The 13,516-nt window shown below is 39.8% G+C and overlaps 1 protein-coding gene across 1 annotated transcript in view; it reads right to left on the bottom strand.

Moving 5' to 3' along the window:
• Positions 1-7,107: 7,107 nt before the first annotated feature.
• Positions 7,108-13,516, bottom strand: part of arhgef40 (Rho guanine nucleotide exchange factor (GEF) 40) — a 145,794-nt gene continuing 139,385 nt past the window's right edge. The window contains exons 26-27 of the mRNA XM_030162728.1: positions 9,668-9,711; positions 7,108-9,456 (exon numbers count right to left, since the gene is read on the bottom strand). Of these exons, the coding sequence (XP_030018588.1) occupies positions 9,685-9,711 (27 nt within the window). The 3' untranslated portion in view covers positions 7,108-9,456; positions 9,668-9,684. The remainder of the gene's footprint in view (positions 9,457-9,667; positions 9,712-13,516) is intronic.

A 13,516-nucleotide genomic window follows, 5' to 3' on the forward strand; every position in this document is an offset into this window, starting at 1 on the left:
CATAAATGTAAGCAAAAATGTTAAAAAGCCAATATGTAGCATAGTTCAGAAAGTTGACCTGATTGAGCAAAATTAATGTGATTTTTGGATTCAGCACACCAAAATTATCCTAAATCAGCTCAAAAAACTTAAACAATAAATTTGTTGTTGACCAGTGTAATAAATCAGGACAATGGATGTTTTTTTCAACTTTTGCTCAAAGTTTAGACCCTAATGTTAATAAAAGTACATCAAAAGTGTATTTTAGTGCAAACTTTAATGTTCAAACATGATTTTTAATCTTTGTGGGGTGAAATGTACGCTCTTAAAAATCTCTGACACGAACAATTAATTTATGCATATCATCGTCAATCCCGCCGAAAAAAACCAGGCGTGGATAAAAAATTCTAATTTCTCTTCTGGTTTGTTACAGTTTACTCAGGCATGGTAATAGATACAATATTTTAGACAATGGGAATAGATTCTGTGAGGTCTCTAAATGTCCATAGACACCAAGAACATCCATATGAACCTTATTATTGTGAAGTAATTCTTCATTTACTTTGGGTATGTCTTTTTAGGCGTTTTTCCCTTGAAAATATGGTCAGGGTTTAACAGGTTAAGAACTTTACAGCTGGCCAAAATGCCATACACCAGTGGTTCTCAATCTTTTTCTCTCAGGCCCCCCTTTGGAGGACGAAAAATCTCTAGGCCCCCCTCAATCCCAACAACATTGCAACAGTGGTGCAATTCTAACTTTTATTGAAAGAAACATCAATATCGTAAAAATACTTTTTGCTTTTCCTTGAATAATTTGTTGTTCAAATTAAAAATAACTTAGATTTTTGCTTGATTAATACAAATAAACTCAACCGGACTGCCCCCGGAGGCAATAGGATTGATTCTGTGGGGTTTCTGTAAATTGGCTTAGAGTCTGGTTTTGACCAACTCTATATATAAAGTGTCATGAGATAACTTTTTTGTTGTGATCTGGCGCTACATAAATAACATTTGATTGATTGAGTGATTTGATTGGTTTTACCCTGTAAGTTGCTTTGGAAAAAAGCGTCTGCCAAATGCATAAACATAAATATTTTTCCAAATAAAAATAGGAAATGCGCAATTATCTTACAACTATGACAATAAAGTTCCTTTTTTATGAGCAACAAACACATTTTGATAACAAAGATTTTAACAATATCAGCGGCTGCAATGAGCCCGTTTACACTGCACATCTCAGAACATTAAAGTGCAAACTGTATAAACTATTCAAAAACAGAAACACTGCAGTCAAATCCTTGTCCATTCTCCAAACCTAAACTCTTTGTTTAGTGACAGATCACCATGGCAGTAGATTTGTTTGTTGTACGTCCCTAAAATGAGCCCAGGGTGCTCCAACGCTAAAACATTAGTTCCACCTGCTACATGTGCTAACCTGAAGAAAAAAAAAAAAAAAAACACCCAGGAGGGATCCCATGGCGCCCCCTGGCAAGTCTTCACGCCTCCCCTGGGGGGCCCGCCCCACAGTTTGAGAAACACTGCCGTACACCAAACATAAAACAAAGGATTAAATAAGTAAATAAAACTAGTGATAACACAGGGTGTTAAGCGGGCTAAGAACAACAAAATACAACCATCCTAAAAACAAATTAAAATCTGTTAAAAACAGCATAAAAAACAGACATGTCACTCACTGATTAAAAGCTAATGAGAAAAAGTGCGTTTTTAGACGTGATTTAAAGACAGGTACAGACTGAGCCTGTCTAACAACTAAGGGCAACTGGGTCCACAACTTTGGGGCGACAACAGAAAAGGCACGATCCCCACGAAGCTTCTTTTTAGTTTTTGGAACCACAAGCTGCAGCTGATCTGCTGACCTGAGAGCACGAGGGGGGGCATAGGGGTGGATCAGGTCAGACAGGTAGGAGGGGACAAGGCCATTCAAACATTTAAAAACAAATGGAAGAATTTTAAAATCAACCTCAAAACGCACTGGTAACCAATGGAGTGAAGCTAAAACCGGTGAAATATGTTGATGTTTCCGTGTCCCTGCAGCATTTTGGACCAGCTGCAATAGAAGCAACATATTCCAGTAAAAACTCATGTGAAATCTAAAACTGCATCCCAACTTAGTCGAAACTAAAAAATGTTTGGGAAGGAGTGCTTCTTGGACCAAAAAAGATTTTGTTCGAGGTGCTCTTTGGAAAAAGGGATTCAAAAAGTATTTATTACACTGGAAGAAAAATCCAAGGTACTCTCTTTTAACATTAAAATGCCTTTATTATCATGGCATGGTCATATCTAGACCTAAAAAGCTTCATGTTTCGGCTTCAAGCTTTCATCAGGAAGTCAAAAAAGTGGTAAAGTCCTAAAATAGAAGTAACACATTCCGGTTTAAAAACTCATCTGAAATCTAAAACTGCATCCCAACTTAGTCGAAACTAAGTCGAAGTTTCTGACTTCGCTCCTGACATTTGTGCTTTCTGATAACATTTGGAGTGGATAATGTAATTTCTGACAACCTGATGAATGCATTTACCAGGTCTGCAACACAAAAACACATGAAAAAATCCACTTAAAACAATGCAGCTCTTAGCTTTCTTTTCAGATGCTGGTACTTTTTTTTTGTGCTCATTCAATCTTGTACCAGTGTGGGTGCACGTAAATACCCTCCTTTACACATGAGATCTTATAGATTCTACCTTGTCATAACACTTGTAGATTGGAAGTGTTGGGCTCAAGGACATTTTCATTAAAATTACTCGTTTACATCTCTGAATAGTATAAAAACAGATATCTCTTTTCGGCAGCGTTTAAAATTTGCAATGTTAATAAAAGTGCTTCTGAGGTTAGAAGTTTAAATGCATTCAAAGGCAGTTTTTCACAATTCTGAGTGTTTCTTTTCATCATATGTTCCCACTTTTTGTTTTGGTCGCCAAATACTTTATTTCAATGTGAAACATCACAGCAAGTTTTTTTTTTTTTTTTAATTTCAGGTGTTACTTACTTTATCACAAGTTTGCAGTTTGAGCCTTAAAGGGTACAAAGTTTACACAAGTTTACATGGGACCTTAGAGGTATGTATATATGTAAACTCCTGACCTCGTCTGACATATAAATGTGGATTCTTGTGGATGAACAGGCTTTTAAGGCAAACACCCATCTCATCTTGCCTTAGGAGTTGTATCATATAACGCTTGATCTGGAAAAAAAGTCATTTCAACAAAGTTGGCTCTTAATTTAACTCAAATATTTTGATTAGACCTTTGCCATCGGCTATATCTGCTCCACCTGCATCAGCATTTTAAAGTCTCGAGCGCTGAGTTCAAAGCAGCCTGTTTTTCCTGCGAGTCGCTCTCTTGCATTCCACTTTCTACGTAAGTGGCTTGCATGATTGAGCTTACAATACAGTGTAAGGGCAAACGGTAGCAATGAAAAGCAGAGAGTCAAATTTACACGGGCCGGGAGGCGCATGGAGTGGTGAGGTGATGTCAAAACCCACACGTTTCTCCCACCATCTCTTACCCTCAACAGAATGAGACATAGTACAACAAGAAGAAAAAGGCAGTTGAGTAGTCTGTTATGTAATAAATGGAGAAAATGTCACCTTTAGTTTGTTTACTTGATTTTTTAATGGCTGTATATACTTTGAGTCTATGTTTTGTTGTCTGGGCATGTTTGCTTTCTTTTCAACATATAGCTCAAATGTCAGTTAAATAGAAGTCTGACCGCTGCCCCACTAAAGGCCTTGGTTTTAACGTTTAATTTTGGTGTGTTCAAACACTGTGTGAAGGTAAATGTTGGCTGGAATATTTAAATGTCTTTGCTGACGCAGAACATATCTCCTGGATCAGCCATTGTAAGCCTGCTATTGTGTATCTCAGAGTGACTGACTAAGTCACTGGCATATGTGCAGTGCATGCTTGTCTCTGTGTGTGTACATAGTAAATCAATGTGTGTATATGAGTGTGTGTAAGCACACATGGTACACATTTTGCGTGTCAGCAGCTTATATGTGCAAATACAAGTGCACATATATGCATCTGTCATGTGTTCCTTGCACTATACTTTGTGTAATTATATATATATATATATATATATATATATATATATATATGTGTGTGTGTGTGTGTGTGTGTGTGTGTGTGTGAGAGAGAGAGAGAGAGAGACAGAGAAAGTCCTTCTGTCTGCTTTTGTTTGTGTGTATGCTCATGGTACATATGTGTACGTGTTTGCAGCTGCCACAATGGCATCATCACCCGCCCCTGACGCTTTGATTGTTTTCTCCGCCGCAGCAGAAATGCACCAATTAATATGCAGAGAGTGAGTGAGACAGGGACACACACACACACACACACACACACACACAAAACACAAAAAAACAAAACAAAAAAAAAAAAACAGCCGTGAGGGAGGGAGACGAGGAGGGAGGTGTGATGGAGAGAGAAGTGAGGGGGGCAGAAGAGATGGAACAGAGGGAGAAAGAATAGGAGAGATGAAATAAAAGATGAAGAAAGAGTGTGTGTGTGAGTGAGTGTGTATGAGAGAGAGAGAGAAGAGATGGAGAGAGAGATGGAGTGCGATAAGGGGCGAGGGTGGAGGAGAGGGGGGGCGTAGATGGAAGGGATGAAATCTGATAGATGTTTGAGTAAAACAAGAGAAGGAGCGAAGAGAAAAAGAAAAGAGTGAGGGATGAGGCTGAGGTGGGGTGAGGAGGAGGGGATCAATATGTACATATTCAGTGAGATATGGTGGGAAATCAATTGAAAGGAGGGGTGGAGGAATTGATTTGGGGGGAGGCGGTGGAGGTGGATTGGGGGGGTCGCAAGGAGGGAGGGAGGAGGGAGACGACAGAGGAGGAGGAGTGCAGAGGTGGAGTGATATGTGGCTACGGCTGCTGTCCTTTTTGTCGCAGTGTCAGGGTATTGATACTGTAATACACTCCCACCCCCCACCACCATCACCCCCATTGCCCCCCCCCCACCACCACCACCACCCCATCACAATGCTGCCGTGACAACGGCTGTCGCGGCGACGCCTACTGGCACAATGCAGCCACAATACTGAGGGCACTGAAGCATCACACACACACACTTAGAGAGAGACAGAGAGCAGTGCAGGCCACAGAGAAAGAAAAGAGGAAGGGAGGGATGGAAAGAAGGAGGGGAAAAAGGCAAAAAAAAAAAAGAAAACGGGGGAGGAGAGCTATAAGAAGGGAGAGTTGAGATTAAGAGGGAGGGAGATGGATGGATAGAGAAGGGGATTGGGGATGGAGATGGAGAGGAGGAAGGGGAAGGGCATGGGACGTGGATTGATGGAAAGACAGGAGCGAGGGAAGGAAGGAAGGAAGGAAGAAAGGAGGGAGATATGGCGGGATAATATTACATGTGTAAAACGCCGGAGGGTGTGTGCCCATAGAAACATGTTTAATGGCTTTTATGATTGCTGGGAAGGTTGTGTGAGGTGCACGTCTGACAGAGTGATGTATGCACTGCATGTGTGCAAACAACAAGGTGTTTATGGTACCATGTGAATCCATGTTGGACGACAAATATATGATACTTGTGCGTTTATATTTAAACACATGTGTCTAGACATGGTGGGTATGTATACCTGCACAACAGTGCATGTTTGGTCATGTTTTAATCTGTTATGCACCGTTTCAGATATGTTTTGTGTAAATGTTAGAATGTACGAGTCAAGATATTCCTTATATTCATAGTTCCTTTGTGTTGATACTTAATTTTATTGTTTTTATTTTGGTATCAGTCTGTATGTTCTACTGTCTATGCCAGGAGGCTGCCGTAAACCACATTTTTCATCTTAACGCAGCATTTAACTGGTTAAATAAAGTGAAAAGGTGTCATACATAATCCTGTGTATAAATAATTCAATACTCTAACAAGGCAACACACAAAACAATGCCTTAAACCTGGAAACTGCATTCAACCTGTGTACATTTCAGTGGCTCCTTTATCTGTAGCTCAGTGCTTTACATTACTGATGTCAAACTTGTATTTGTAAGGAGAAAAAAAAATAACAATAAAATAAAATACACTGCCTGCTCTGACCTCCCTTTGCCAAAATGTCTGCGCCGGCATATTACTGTATCTCCCCCCAACATGCACTCTCATTTACAAAAGAAATGCTTGGCTGGCTGCCTATAAGTCAGTTTATCCGCGTGAGATGACCAACGTCCCTCTTTTTCTTTCTCTTTTTTCCCCTCACACTATCTCATACAGTGTGTGTGTGTATGATCTATAGTTCCCTGCCTCCCCCTCCTCTCTGCACCCCTCCTCCCTCCCTCACCCTAACCCTTCTTAATATGATGTAAAAAGCTAATCGCATGCAAATGTCTGTTGTCCCGGTAACCGGGCCTGAAAAATCCCTTTGATGTTTCCCCCGACTCATTCTCTTCACGTTCTCTTTGTTCGCCACAGTCTCGCTGCTTTGTCAACATCCCCCCTTTTACCCCGCTCGCTCTCTCTCCTCCATCCATTCTGCAGCTCTCTCGGCCCTCTCTTAGTTCTCTCCATTAGAAAAAAAAAAGTTCTAACTCTACTTTGTGTCTCCCTCTTTCTCTAAGCCCCCCTCTCTATTCTTCCTCTCTTTTTTTCCTGCCTCCTCTCCCCCTCGTGCTCCTGCTCTCCCCTTGACTGTGCCTCTCTGTCTGTCTGCCCCTTCGCCCTCGCTCATTTCCCATCATTCCCACCTACTGTCTCCTGTCCTTCTCCACTGTCGCTCCCTTTCTCTCTCCCTCAGTTCTGCCCCTTCCTGTTGCTCCCCCCTTCTTCCCTCCCAGATTTGCCCAGCCTTTATCTCTCATTCCTCTCTCTGTCCCTCACACACATGCACAGATGGACTCACACACTCATGCTCTCAAGCTGCCCTCCCCTCATTTTGAGAATTTGATCCCTGCAACTATTTGATATGGCGCTGCACTGTAGTTATCTAATCATTCTGGTTTTTTGAGTGCAGGCCTGGTGGAAGCAGCAGCAGCAGCACAGCTGGCTTTCCAGAGACAAGACCCCACTCATTACTCCAAGTCCAGTGTTATAAGGTTACACACGCCATATTTGGGGGTTAACCTGCAACATGGTTTCACTTGTAACCCAAAACCATCATTGTGGAACCTCCATCCAGTTTTAATTCAACATAGAAATAGTAAAAAACAGTCAAAAGTACAATTATTATCAAGTAAGCATAACATGCATTTCCAACATTCCACATTCCTTCCAAAAAATGTAAACATCAGGCAGAGTGTGTCATAGAAAAGAGCAAAAGTAAAGTTTCTATACATTAATACTGCCTTGAGACGGCATACAAATATGAGGAATTTGAATATGACAATCTATACTGCAGTAAGAATGAAAGATGGTGTTCATTACATCGCTTCCAATATAACGCAATGTACCAAACAGCTAAAGGCTATGAAGTGTACAGGCTTCTCCAAGCCAACAAATTACATATTGATTCAGAAACGGCTCAATAGCCATTTGCAATTTTTGAATTTGGATGCAGATATGAAACATGCTAAATCTGATAACAGCGGCAAACTGCTGCTGTCTGCAGGCACGAACCTGACCTCCCGCCACCAGCTTTCACTACCTGATGGTTTCATATTGTACCTTAACCGTGATTTTGTTTGATATATTCGCTATCCAATCATGCTGGTGAGTGGATGTTGATTGGTTTCGCTGACGGTTATGCTCACCACCATAAAATATGTACTAACATCAATGTATGGAATATTCAGAACTCATGTGGCTACAAGAAATGAAACTTTCCAGATCTGGTTTATGTCCTCATACATTTTTGCATGTATCAGTGCGACATAGTATCACCACAATTTACATGTCTGGAGACTGAAAAAAGCACACAGTTGTAACATGCACTTCTAATAATGGACCCTCTAAGAGTCTGGCAAAGTAGCAGAGGTTAAGCTGCTGCTCCGAAGAAGTGGAGGTTATTTATATCTCTTGTTCCACTGGTTTTCAGACAGATATCTCAAATTGTAAGAATAAGGCACTGCACTCTTGAGATGGCATTAGACTTTCATAAAACTCAAAGTTCACAAACTGATCGAAAGCATTTTAGGGAAGTCAGATTGGACTGAATGGCCTCTTTTTACAAATCGATCAATTTCTGTTGTCTGACCACAAGCAAAAAAAACAAAAAACAAAAACTAATAAAACCATTAGAAAGTATATTAAACTGATCCATATTTCTCCATTTTATGGAGGCAGCTTAGACGGAATGCAACAATACCTCTTCTTTCAACATTGCACAGATACCCATTTTATACCTTTTGACCTCTAGACGTTTGATGTCTTACATGAAAAGGTATAGCATTAAATTCAGTACTTATCAGAGAGCATTTTTAAGGCATCAGGAAGCTAATAATTCTGTCATAACTTACAGACAGTTTGAAGAAAACTAAATACCATTTGCCCTTTAATCCTTGCTCCTGTTAATACCATTAGCTTAAACAAACTCAGAAACAGAATATACGCAGTCTGATATGATAAGACGCTCCTGTCATCATCAAGGCAATGCTTACTGTTCGGGTTTAGATGTAACCTTGCCTGTCGTTGATTTAGCCACTGTACCAGGCTCTAAAACGGCCATAGTGAGTGAGTGTGTGTGTGTGTGTGTGTGTGTGTGAGCATGTGAGTGTGAACAGAGCTCCACTGTCTTATAACAATAAGAATGACTGCATGTGTTGAGGGACACTGTGTGTGTATTTGTGTATGTGTGTATATGCTCACACCACCCCTGCCTCATTTACATAGATGCAATCACACCTAGCCTATACCGCACATTTTTACACAGGCAGGGGGGAAAAAAAGCCTACAGTACTCCATTCAGCGTTATGAAAATGACAAAGTACATAATACATTCCAAATCTGCAATCCTACGGTGGATTTACGCCCTGCATATTACTTCCTGTTTATTATCAGATGCTGGAGCATGTGATGCGTACAGTCAGCCAGCCAGGCAGTCAGTGGTTCAGACCAAGTGGTTTGGCCTAGTGGGGAGCCGCGGGGCAGACAATGGCTGCACTGTGTGGCTGAAGTGCCTTTGGTGTCAGTGACTCTGCCAGCAACTGAGACTGGCAGATCCAAAATGGCGGAGCGCACAGAGCCCCGCTGGTGCTTGTCATGGTCTAAACAGGGCAGTTTTGATCCTTTTTGGATGCAGCTTTTCTTTGGGGGTTCATATCAGAGCTGAGAGCTTTAAAACAGCGCAGTGCTGCTTCAGCTAATCTGCTGGCATTTAACTTGTGTAAAAGGAGTCAAAAAAAGGGGGTGAGGGGAAGAGGAGAGGGAGCCACACAAGGGGTGAACGCACGAAGCAGAAGTTCAAATAAAGTCTGAGGAGCTCTTTTTGTCTTCTTGCTCCTCTAAGTCCAGTTTGAGTCGCAGAGAGAAGGAACGGAGATGTCCTCGTCTTCATATAAACTCCAGGGTCCAGTTTCTAAATTGAAGGAAAAACAGACGTGATAAAAAAAAAAAGTAAAATATCACATTGTAGATTTTTAATTTCATCATTTTTACATGCATTCTCACTGGCACTGGTTGCATTAATTTCTTTGTGTCAAAAAATAGTAAAAAAGATGTAAAGTGACAGCAGCTGTGGTAACAGGGAAAAAAAAGGTGTTTAATATGTAATAACTAGAGTGACTTACAGTTATTGAGATGACAGTTAAACGGCAGTGGAGGGAGAATGACTCTGTGGAGTAAGAAGAGGAAAAAAAAAAGAGAAAGAAACAGTCACATTTTTATTCTGCGCCAGAGTGTGTGTGTCTGTGTGTGTGTGTGTTTGTACACGTACCAAAGCATGCGTGTACACGGGCACAAGCAGCAATCCACCCTCTGTTGTTGAATATGTGCATATCGCTGTCTGTGTGTTTGCCCTATCAGTTTGGGCTGCGTGTGTCCGTCTGTCTGTCAATCTGTTCCCAGCGCAGTCTGTTTGCCAATCTGTCATATTCTGTTTGCTAGATAAGGAGATTGAGGGAATATGTGTGTGTTTGTGTGTGTGTTTGACTGTGTGTGCAGAGCAAATTCATTTAAACTCTACCATTGAGATGGAGGGCAGGTATTGTTGTTCCCTTGCAGCTAAGATGAAGCATGCATACAGCGTTCACTATCCCAACGTATAGAAATGCTCTCAGTGTTTGAAGGACATCTATATATGTATTGTCACAGTGAAACCGGTTGCACACAAATATTTATTGTTTACATCTTTAAAGCACAAACAAATACATCAAGAGACCAGGGATGTTCAGGGACTTCAAGTTCCTTTTGTGAAAGTTTATGTTCGTTATCTATTTTGCACGACCAGAATACTCCAATTAGCCCATGAATGTGTCTCATATCTGCAAAGAAACCACCGTGCATGAATGTACGCTCAATTGACTTCATGCAAGAATCATTCACACCAATTTTTTAATATTTTTTTTAAGTGATTTAGGAAAACTTACCACATTCACCATTTTTTCATATTAAGAATTTTCTCTCAGGTTGTGACCCAGGAAATTTTGTTTCACTAAACGCTTGAATGTGTCGTGCAACACTTCTGCAAGTCCATTGTACTCAAACAAAAAGGGTTCAGATAGAAATATGAAAGTGTTCTTGCATTTTAACTATAGTAACTTTTACAATTGCGCTCATTGTGCTTTACACGCATATCTGTCAGGACCGAATAAAAACAGGTAGTGACGACTCTGACGGAATTTAATGAATAGTATTAAATTAACCTATTAGTCAAATCAAACTTCTCTCACTATAGTTATGATAGAAAACATTTTTTTTTACAAACATGCCATCCTCACTTGAACACTGAAAAAAGTTCTCTGGGAAATATTTGCTTTGTTTCGGAACACAAGAGTGACCTTGAAAGTTTACTATTAAGATCTAATCGGTTCGTCTTTGAGTCCAAGTGAAAGTTTCTGCCAAATATTTTTGTTTTTGTGAGAGATCACGCTTACATTAAAAGGACAGACGGCTGGAAAAGTAACAAAACATAAAGCCTCTGGCCATGGTTGAGATCGGAGTGAACATATAAAAAAATAACAGATTTGGGGATTCCCAGTGGCCCTGGGGTCTGACCATTATGACCATATGAATGCAATGGTTCAAGTAAGAATGAAACCTTTTATTGTGCATCACTCCTCCTCTTCGCTCCCATCATCGCTATCAATTAATAGCAAAAATACTCTTGCTTTTCATAAATTACAGTGTCATAAATGGGACAAAAGTGATATATTTTTGGTGTGTTTATCACTTGAATGTATCTCCTGGCGATTTGTTCATATACCAATAAACTCTTGATTCCTGTTTTAACCCATAAAGGCCCAATCCCAGTTCACCCCTTAGCCCTACCCCTCCATTCTGTGCGATCACATAAAGGGGTAGGGGTGTCCCGATTCTCGATGATGTTTGACCTTTGAAATGGAGATTTTTCAGGACCACACTACAAACCGAAAGGTATGAGAAATCTCCCATAATTCTCTTTGAATCATTGGCAAAATGGAGTCAAACACAGTAAAAAAGTGCAGCAGTGTGATGAAAGAAACACACAAATGTACATGTTTTCTTCACAAACTAATTAAAGGTGGGGTAGGAGATGTTTTCCTGGAGCATTTTTTTTTTTACTATATTGCTTAAAATACGCTTAACACCCTGATTACAACCAATTAATTAAATGCTCTAACACAAAAATAAAACATTTTAGTCACCTGTGGAATGGACAGGACTGAAAAAACACCATCCAATCATTTAAACCAGCCCATCAAAATGACTGAATGCTGATATGTCTATCAAACCCAACTGCCATTTGTCCCTCCCCCCTTTGTGCAAACCCCTCTTCGTGCATGAATCGTGCGTTCTCAGATGCTTGGAGCATTTGTACAGGAAATGAAGCCAGAGCCAGAGCTTGGCTATATTAGTTATATTAGGATATAAAGTTCACCGGCAAGTGGTTTTGTCAGTAACATAAATCACTAGAGAATGTAATGTTAACCAGATAGGTATGAACTGGGGCTGTTCTGCCGACAAACATAAGAGTGAAATGCATAGATTACAGCAGTGGTCCCAAACCCCCAGTCCCCGGACCGGTACCGGTCTGTGGATCATTTGGTACTGGGCTGCAAAGAAAAACAATTGTGGTCTTTAGCCCTATCAGCCCACCCGCGGGCAGAAAAAAATATATTAATATTCATCTACTATAAAAATATAATAAATCAGGACAATGGATGTTTTTTTCAACTTTTGGTCAAAGTTTAGACCCTAATGTTAATCAAAGTACATCAAAAGTGTATTTTAGTGCAAACTTTAATGTTCAAACATGATTCTTAATCTTTGTGGGGTGAAATATATGCAATTAAAATAAATAAATAAATTCCTTAAGTCAGTGGTTCTCAGCCTTTTTTGGCTCATGACCCCATTTTAATATCACAAATTTCTGGCGACCGCAGACATTCAAAACAGACACTTTTTTTTCTGCTTTAATAGTTTGCTATACTACATTGCAAATAAACATTATTTTTAGATGACATTTGGTCTATATATGTATATCATTATGGACAGAGGAAGAAAAGCCAGGTGTAGATTACTGCACAAAGTGAGAATTTTATTTTCCTTGGTCAGGATATGTACAGTCAGTCCAGCTTGGATTTACAAGGCTGACAATGAATACTGACCAGAAAAGAACTCCAACTGTGAATTATGAAAGAGCTGCAGCATCTAAAACTGACCACAATGAACATTTGACAGATAAACAGAACCACAGTGCTTCAGTTTCAGCTTCACAGTTTGTCATGTCTTTTATGGATTGGGGTTGTCTCAACTCACCATATATTTTTTATTAGTAAGTTTTTTGTTTTATTTTGTTTTTATCAATTACTAGAAATTTCAGGCGACCCCAAGTGGGGTCCTGACCCCAAGTGGGGTCCTGACCCCAAGGTTGAAAAACATTGCCTTAAGTGATTTATCACCATTTATTGTAATACTATCATCTGCATTTTGTCTTTTTTCAGTATAAATAATGTATTTTCCTATTTTTAATTCACTGATCATGTAGATGTTCATAAAAGATCAGGGTGAATTCAAAAGTTACTAGATCAGAAACAGTGAAACCTGAAGAAAAAGGGACTTTTTCAGCAAAGATTATTAATAACTGATCATAAAAACAAGTATGTCCATCCACTGGCATTTATTAAACTCCTGGGTTTTACTGGTGAATCAATGTTGTAGAAGATGATGGTGTTTCCACAGTAACTATGGAGCCTCTAAATGTCCAAATGGGTCATATCTGATGACCATGAAAAGACGACAAACTACATTTTGCTTAAATTATTTACATGTATTGATAGGATTAGTGGATCAACAGGTACTTAACATTTAAATCAGTAGATGCTTTTGGTCAGTGGTGGGTGTTTGGGTCTTTATGGGTTAATATTGATAATAATGACAACCAGTGTTTGCTTTAAGTTGTATTAATCTCCATCTTTAGAGTTGCCTGACATGCTCAG

Source organism: Sphaeramia orbicularis, chromosome 18 (assembly GCF_902148855.1).
Source record: "Sphaeramia orbicularis chromosome 18, fSphaOr1.1, whole genome shotgun sequence".
Classification (NCBI taxonomy): Eukaryota; Metazoa; Chordata; class Actinopteri; order Kurtiformes; family Apogonidae; genus Sphaeramia; species Sphaeramia orbicularis.